Source organism: Cajanus cajan, chromosome 2, assembly GCF_000230855.2.
Source record: "Cajanus cajan strain Asha chromosome 2, NIPB_CcT2T_4, whole genome shotgun sequence".
NCBI lineage: Eukaryota > Viridiplantae > Streptophyta > Magnoliopsida > Fabales > Fabaceae > Cajanus > Cajanus cajan.
In genome coordinates this window covers 16,608,895-16,617,850 of record NC_138518.1, presented here as the reverse complement: position 1 = coordinate 16,617,850, position 8,956 = coordinate 16,608,895, and the positions used below count along the sequence as shown (strand labels likewise).

Below are 8,956 nucleotides of genomic sequence, written 5' to 3'. Positions count from 1 at the left end.
TATATTAGCAAAAGTATTCTTCCTTTGGTGGAGAGTGATCCATCCATTTCTATTCCAACAATAATAGCACACATCAAAAGTGCTGAAGGGTACACGATCTCATACCGCAAAGCTTGGATGGCAAAGCAAAAGGCAATTGAAGACTTACATGGTAACTGGGAACAATCTTACCATAATTTACCCAAGTTGCTTAGTGCCATGAGTGGATTTCTTAATGGATTTGTTGTTGAGAAGCAATCAAGGCCACTATACAACCAACAAGGTGAGATGGTTCATCATTATGTTCAATTCCATAGAGTATTTTGGACATTTAAACCTTGTATCGATGGGTTCAAATACTGCAAACCCATTGTTCAAGTTGATGGCACATTCTTGTATGGCAAATACAAAGGAACTCTCCTTGTGGCCGTGGCTCAAGACGGTAACAACAAAATCTTTCCAATTGCCTTTGCAATTGTTGAGGGTGAAACAGCAGAAGCATGGTTTTTCTTTCTACATTATCTCAAAAGACATGTTTGCCCTCAAGATGGCCTTTGCTTAATTTCGGACAGGCACAAGTCTATCAAAAATGCCTACGCTAGACAAGGCAGTGGTTGGACACCTGAGAATTCAGTGCATGTATTCTGTATTCGCCATATAGCTCAAAACTTCATGAGGCATTTCAAGAATACAGAACGGAAAAAATTAATCATCAATATGGGTATGTACTTAGCATCATTAATTACTTTAATTTGTTTCATCATATTTCAACATTACTAAATTGTTCATTTTTTCCTAATCTGATTTCACAGCTTGGCTACTAACTTGGCTGAGGCAATTAACTCCATTCTTAAAAAAACAAGAAATTTGCCAATTTCTACAATCATCATGTCGACTTATAAGAGATGTAATGCCTTATTCATCCAAAGGGGGAAGGAAGTCGATGCTAAACTTAGGGCTGGCCAAGTTTATACGGAAATAATGAATAGGGCCATGAAAGATGCAGAATCAAAGGCTAATACTCATCATGTCCTCGAATTTGATCGTCACAGTACACGTTTTTTGGTGCAAGAGACCATTAACCCAAGGGAAACACGACCTACTGGAAATTTCACGGTTAGACTACATGACAACTGGTGTGACTGTGGAAAATTCCAAAAGCTACACATGCCATGCTCCCATGTTGTTGCTGCATGTAAGCATGTTCACCACGATTATAAATCTTACATAGATCCGGTATACACATTACAATATGTTTCAAATGTGTATAACGAATTATTTGGTGAACTGCCTAATGAATCTTATTGGCCGGATTGTGAAGAACCGCAAATCATACCAAATCCGGAAAAGATTAGAAATAAAAAAGGTCGTCCAAAGTCATCCAGAATACGCACTGAAATGGATATGGTTGAACCAGGACAACCAAAAAGATGTTCTCTCTGTAGAAATGTAGGTCACTCAAAGAAAAAATGTCCTTACCGTCAAGAAAGTTCAAGTCATCAACCTTAAAATGTCATCAAACCTTCCAAATATTGTATTTTGTTTTCTAGTATTTATATAAATATTTTATCTATTGTTAAAATTTTTAATTAATATTTATTTAATTAATTATTTCATTATTTATTTTTATTCGAAAAACTTAACTAAATTATTTTATTTGAAAATACTAAAAAAATTAAAAAAAAACTGAATATTTAAAATTAATATACGAAAATAAAAAATTAGAAATCTAAATAAACAAAATAAAAAAAAAACAAACAAACAAAAACCAAAAACGAAAATAAATAACAAAATACAAAAACCAAAAAAAAACAAAAACAAAAACAAAAAAAAATAAACAAACAAAAACCAAAAAACAAAAACGAAAAAAAAAAACAAAAACCAAAAAAATTAAACAAACAAAAACGAAAAACAAAAAAAACACAATACAAAAACAAAAAGAAAAAACAAAAACGAAAAAAAAAACAAAAACCAAAAACCAAAAAAAAAAAAAAACAAAATATGTAGTTGAGAAATCGGTTAACGTAAAACTGATTTCTCACTGCTAAGTTTTATAACTTTTACAAATTGAAGGTGAGAAATCGGTTCCCCCTCAACCGATTTCTCACCTTAAACAGTAAATAGGTCATTTTGGTAAATAAAATGGGGGTGAGGTTATTCAGAAAAATAAAAAAAAATTGATATATTAAAAAAAAAAGTCAGCATTTTTCAATATCTTATATTTCAATTATCTTGTTTAAATAAAATATTTCAAATTCTACCAAGTAGAATTTTATTTTTAAATATTTATTAAAAAATTAAAGTTTTAATATTAAATTTTAATAAAATATATTTAATAATTAGAAATTAATTTTAATATTAGAAAATTTTAATTAATTCAAAAATAGTATTAGACATTATATTTAATCAATTTTTTCTTTATAAATTTAAAAAATATTTTAAATTCACAACATATTTAAAAACTTCAAAACACCATTAACATATGTAAAACAATTAATGCACATTGATTCACCATACGAAATAAGTCCATTTTAAACTAAGAAAAAAATAATAAGAACCTTTAACTTTGAGCATAGGTGGTTCAAAATCATAATATCTCGTACAAATTTAAACCAAATACTAATGAAATTTCAAATGTATTTTATGTCCATATTAAAATAACAAAAATAAAATATAGTTTGTCGAAGATATCAAGATCACAACTTCAAGTCCAAAGATTTTCACCTCCTCATAGAAGCAATGCCTACAAAAGAATAAAAACAAATAACAATAATAATAAGACCAAGGATCAAAACTCAAATAACAAGACTTTTTTTTGTTATCACACTTTAAATTTACACAAGTATATAATATATGATAAACTACAATAATATGTTAAGCATGAGTGTAGTCTAAAAATAATGAAGAGCCACATGGAACATGGTGCAAAACTTAAACATGAAATAATGGTTTAGATTAGTTTACAGATTGGATTTAAAAAATGTTCAGAAATCAAGTCAAATAAGTAACTGACCTGATGATAAAATCCAAATATTCATAGAATGCATAAAAACTCCAAACCTGAAATATACAAAATACATGAAAAAGTTAGAAAGCTAACTTGCAATAACTAATCAAATTAATTAAAATTAAGAAGTTATGTAAAAAAAATTACATCAAGAAATATGTGTTAAAACATAAGATCCCTTTTTTTCAATTGGAAGAGCTTTCACAATTGCTAACTGTTTTGGAGTGTCAGATAACCATTTAACAGCTTTGGCCTATTGATGTTGATTAAGGTTTGGTATCAAAGTTGCTTCAGCTAACACTTCTTGAATAAAAGCATCTTCATCAATCGTAATATCAAATGCTTGAACAAGTCACTTTAATGATTCAGAAACTTCTTTCAACGAATTAGCTATTCCATCTTTTTCTCCTATCTTTCTCCTTTGAGATTGTGTGCTAGTAGAAGCTGAAGATTGACCCCTTCTTTGAGTAGTAGAGCCAGGTTCATCTAAATATATGGTATCACTAGCACCCTCTAAACCTAATTCCCTTTCATTTATTTCTCTGCTCATGACCTCATCAGCATCCATAGCAGTCTCAGCTCCATGTCCAGTGGCTCTATCTTTAGCACACAAGTCCACTATATCATCCCAGTTTGCAATCACCTTGAAACGGAATTGTTTTGCTTCTTTATGGGCCTTGAAAACAAAAGAAACAAGTCTGTAATAGGAAAAAATATTACATTGCTTTAAATAATGATAATATAAAATTACTTACATTAACATACTCATTCCAAGCATTTTCATTGTCAACTATAATCATGTGTTTTGTGCCATCCCAATCAAATCCACTTTGACTGAGGATGTCACTAACAACGTCATACCATGATCTCCAAAGTTTGATACGATTTTTTACATTTTCCCAAGTGACCTGGATTTTGAAGTTGGTAGTTAACATTACAGCTGCAGCATTATATGCTACCCTTTTCCAAGCTCCATCACTCTTGTTGCCCAAAATTCTTTGATCTCGTAATACATCAGTTAATGCACGTTCCATCTCAAAATTCCATGTGAAATAACTTCTTGTTTCCTCGTTACTTCTTTCTGTCATCTTTCGTTTTCCCTTCAAGTTCGCTTTGGATGACTCCATTGAAGTTAATACCACTTATAAACCTACACATAAAAAATATCATATACAACCCACAAAATTAACTTGATCAATCTAATGCATAATTCTAGATCATGTAAATATTTTTTTGTAAACAAATAGAAGCTATCAAAAGACAATATTTCAACCAAAGTTTTCTTCAATCTAGTACATAGAAGTCCATCAAGTACATAACAAGAAGTCTTTAATCAATAGAAATTACATAAAAATAAAAAAAAAATCTCCCTAAGCAATGTTTCTTCTAACTTGGTAGTTAGCAAACATATTCATTGCTAATGTATCTCGAAATCTTGTCCATTCCTCAGTAACTTGAATAGTTGCAACCTCGTCTATGACATTGTTTTGAACTCTTTCAATTTGCTGGTTAGTTAGCTCCTCATCAACAATAGATAAGAGCTCCAAGTCTTGAACCTCCAAAAGTTGATCAATTTGTTGCTCGTCTCTTATATAATTGTGTAACACAAAGCAAGCATTAATAATTCTTATTTGTGTCTTTATATCAAAAAATGAAGGAGTTCTTAATATACTCCATCTTTTCTTCAATATTCCAAAAGACCTTTCGATTGCATTTCGTGCACTTGAATGACGAAGATTAAATAACTCCTTGAAATTTTGAGGGGTGTTTCCAATCCACTCATTTAGATGATATCTAGTTCCTCGATATGGTGCTAAAAATCCTGGACCATTAGTATATCTCGCATCCACAAGAAAGTACTTACCTACAATTTTTAAAAATGAAAATCACGACCTAGAACTAAGATAAAATTAAATAAAATACTATTTACATGATATATTACCAGTTGGAATTTCAAGTTTATTTTGACGACGTAAAGCATCTCGTAATACTCGAGAATCTCCTACTTACCCTTCCCACCCAGGTAACACATAAATAAACCTCAAATCTGGACCACAAGCGACTAATACATTTGTAGAGACATCACCCTTTCTGTTACGATATTTAGGCCTATCTTCAAAAGAAACTGTTACTGGAATATGTGTTCCATCAAGTGCTCTAACACATTTCTACAAAGACCATAAGTTTATTCACATATTTAGTTTTTCAAAAAGGTTTATTTTTAAGTTTGACTAGCCATACAATTGAAAAACTTACCTCAAACCATCTCCATTTGTTTTCACCTGGAGCTTCTAGATAGGTATGAAACTTCAAATAGTCCTGACTCACTTTCATTACAGCTCTTAAGACATTATTAAATTGTCTACTTGTTGTTTCTTTAGATCTACAGTAACTAAACTGCACTACTCTGTACTTTAGGTTATGAGCAAGAATATGTAAAAACATTGCCACCGCTTCAATTATTGGAACATTTCTTGTTCTTACTAACCCCCCTCTTTCTTGTAAAATTGTACAAAACTTGAAAAATGCACTCTTACTGAGCCTTAATTGTTCAATGCAATCTTTTTCCATCCCTCTATAAAGACGATTAAGAAAACTACGCCGCTCCAATTCCCAATTATGGGGTGGTTCCTTAACAAAATAATTTTTATGGTACCATGCTACTACACTCATAACCATATAAACCACATAAGCAACAACCAATATGGTTATCTCCTTGAACTCTTCTCTTTTACGTTTTCTTGAAGTAATTCTGGTATTAACTAGGCTAACATCCATTTCTTCTCAATCTACACCAAGTGAAACTAATATAAGAGAGAAAAATCTAAAATAATTAAAATGAAATATAAAATAATTTCAAAATATATTATATATATGTCAAGTTTCTATTACATATAAATTCATAATAGTTCAATATACAGATATTAGCAATGATAGGTAATTAATAAATGATATCATATTAACTGAAAACAAAGAAACAAAACAAAATATTCATTTTTTGTCATTTTTTGTTTTCACTAATAATTACAACAATGACACCTTTCTATCACATTTCCTATTTTCAAAGATTTATGGCATTATTCAATGATTCCTGTACAAGAATTTAAAAATATAAAACAAAATACAAACTTGACATTGTTGTCATTACTAGTAGAAAAGAGGAAACAGATATTGAAAATGTTCTTTCAAACCAAACAAATCTCGATATCCAAAAGAAATGAAAAATATAAACGTAGAGGAAGACTGAAGAAAACTTTAGGTGAAACAATTAAAATGACCCTTACTCTCTACATGACTTTGTTATATCCATGTAAGCAACTCACCTAATAAGATAAGACGTTCAATTTATGAATGTGAATTTCCTGGTCTTTTCAAGGAAAGTGTAAAATATAGAGCTTACTTAAGAATAGGTGATAGACATTTTCCAGAGAAGAAAGGAAACAAAGATGAGCCTATGTAGCAAATCAAATAGGTAAGCTAAGCATTAGTGGCAAAAGATTAGTTTAACAACCATCTCCTTTGCTCACTGGAAAATATAAAATCCCCATGTACAATCACAAAGTAGAGCCCTTTCCTTTCTCTCTCAAGTGTTTATGGAAGATGACTGTCATTAAATTAGAAAAATTGCACACAAGTCTCAGATTAATAATAGGTCCTCAAGATATGTTGCTCATCATACAACCAGCCAATCTGAATATTTAAATAAGTTTCACATTTTTAAAACTCATACAAATAATGAAACAGTCAGCCCAATAAGTACAATAGGAGATGGTCAAAGAATGGTATAAATTTATTAAGATAAGCCAATAGGCCACCGACAAATAATCAACATCAAGACATAGTAGTTAGTCCCGGATTGCGGCACAAAGCCACCAACCCCAAAAATGAGATAGCATGATGACCGCTATTCTGATGCTTTTATTTGTTATTTAACAACATAAGGTAATATAAAGAAAAAACAATGCATTAAAGAAAGAATCTCAAACAAAACATAGATCCTACTTTTCCATGAACATAACACACCCCAAAGGATGTAAACAGAGAAACACATTTCAGTGTTTCACAACGTGTAGGTTTGGCCACAAAATCTTATTGGTGTGCCATGGTTTGCCAAATGGTTCATGTCAAAGAGAGAAGAGACCAGTGCCTGTTTCCCTTCAAAAGGCGTGAGTAGGAAAATAGGTTCAGATAAAATAAAACAAAAGGCATGAGTAGCAGCCGTTAATGGCTGCGATAATGCCACAATTCATTCCACTCCAAGCATGACACTAAATTGTGATGCAACCTGCTCTGTATAGAGACACACCACCGCTCCACAACCTAAGAGTACGGTTAACTACTATGCATCAGGATAAACATATGTGGTTCTAATTGATATAAGCAATGGATTAAAAATGCAATGTTAAATGCAAATTTTGTGCTCTCATACCTTCCGATTTTTTGTGAGCATGGAATCATCAGAGACAAACAGATGACACTCATTTGCCTATATATTCATTAGTTGTGAGTTTTCTATTTGAAATGGACTAGGCGCTAGAAGCCTAGAACATGGCTCTTATCAAGATGGTCATAATAATCAAACGATAAAAATAAAGCTACATGATTAAATTCGTTGCAGAATATCACAAATCCAATTTATTCTCACTTATATTGAACAAATGTCATCTCTCAACTTCCAGAACAACAAAATAATAAGACCAATGCTAACAACACACAAATAGTGTAGAGGCAACATAATATTTAGTAGTAACTTGTATGAAGTGAACATAGAATTTAGCAAGGTAAAGCCACAACCACAAATTTGCAGAACCTAGCCAAAAGCTATGGTTAGAGCTAGAAGGATCGGAAATTTACATTATACAGACCTTGCACAATTTTTTTATAACTATTTGATGGGATGTTTCATATATTACCCATAGGAAGGGAAAAAAATTTCAACAAAAAACAGACAAGGACTTGCTCCAAAGGATGCTTTAATCAAAACACTATACCATAAATTTAACAAAACATTTGAGCAATTAATAATAATTCAATGACAAAATCTATCATATCCCATTCAAGGGAGAGAAAAAAAGGTGACAGCGACCATAATATACAAGAAACAACTACAACATAATAACTAAATAATCCAGATCCTAAAAATCTATCAGGATAAAACAACTGGAAAAACACATAACAAATCAAGTTTTGCATTGTACCTTTAGAGAGACTGAAGGAACAATTAATGAACAATTAATGGAAGTTCTATACTTTAGAATATACTGGTAACCTCCTCAACCTGCTTGCTTTGATACTGTAGACAAATATCATAACAAAACAGAGAAATATTAATTTGTGACAAATAAATCAATGTATGAATTTATTGAAATCAAACATGAAACTGCAAATAAAAACCTAGATTAATACAAATTCAATAAAAACTAAAATATAACCCTAAAATTGAAAGAGAAGAAAAACTAACCTAAGTAAATGAAAAAATCAAGGATTGTAATTTAAACAATCACGAGCAAGAAGAAAATCTAGATTATGAGTATGCATGAGAACGAAAATCGCAAAAGAATGACGAGTATGAGCGAGTAAGAAATCGATATTAAAATCAAGAATGAACAAGAGAACGAGAATCGAAAAAGAGAAAGAACTGCTAGAGATCACGAGTATGACCAGCGAAAAGCCAAATCGCAAGTATGAGAGTAAGAGAGTCAACCCCAAACGTGAGAGACCCATCCACGTACGTGAGAGAAGCGACTGATCGAGACCAAGAAATTTCAAATTCCTCTCTTTTTAGTTTAATTAAAATACTTCATAAAATAAGAGATTTAAAATTTTTTTTAAAATAACTTATCTAAACAACATAAATTAGAGTAAAGTATTTTAATTTCTTTAAAAAAATGAATTGCTTCATTAAAATACTTTAACCAAACACACTGCTAAGGTTGTTTATCGAATTTTGTGCTCTAAACAAACCGCCAA

General features: G+C 31.0%; 2 protein-coding genes across 2 annotated transcripts; both read right to left on the bottom strand.

The window, feature by feature from the left end:
• Positions 1–2,455: 2,455 nt before the first annotated feature.
• Positions 2,456–8,207, bottom strand: LOC109816531 (uncharacterized). The gene is made up of 4 exons (XM_083067980.1): positions 3,742–8,207; positions 3,134–3,662; positions 2,993–3,039; positions 2,456–2,722 (listed from the first exon to the last, which is right to left on the bottom strand). Exons 1-2 carry the CDS (start codon positions 4,111–4,113, stop codon positions 3,339–3,341), a joined length of 696 nt encoding a protein of 231 aa, XP_082924106.1. The 5' UTR covers positions 4,114–8,207; the 3' UTR covers positions 2,456–2,722; positions 2,993–3,039; positions 3,134–3,338.
• Positions 4,357–5,764, bottom strand: LOC145954776 (uncharacterized). Its single transcript, XM_083069463.1, has 3 exons — positions 5,243–5,764; positions 5,073–5,154; positions 4,357–4,850 (listed from the first exon to the last, which is right to left on the bottom strand). Exons 1-3 carry the CDS (start codon positions 5,762–5,764, stop codon positions 4,357–4,359), a joined length of 1,098 nt encoding a protein of 365 aa, XP_082925589.1.
• Positions 8,208–8,956: the final 749 nt, after the last annotated feature.

Coding starts and splice junctions, on each gene's coding strand:
- LOC109816531 (XM_083067980.1), bottom strand. CDS start 4,113: ATGGAGTCATCCAAAGCGAACTTGAAGGGAAAACGAAAGATGACAGAA. Junction 3,663..3,741: donor CTTGGAATGAGTATGTTAAT/GTAAGTAATTTT, acceptor TTTGTTTTCAAG/GCCCATAAAGAAGCAAAACA.
- LOC145954776 (XM_083069463.1), bottom strand. CDS start 5,764: ATGGATGTTAGCCTAGTTAATACCAGAATTACTTCAAGAAAACGTAAA. Junction 5,155..5,242: donor ACAAATGGAGATGGTTTGAG/GTAAGTTTTTCA, acceptor TGGTCTTTGTAG/AAATGTGTTAGAGCACTTGA. Junction 4,851..5,072: donor TAAATATCGTAACAGAAAGG/GTGATGTCTCTA, acceptor TAAAAATTGTAG/GTAAGTACTTTCTTGTGGAT.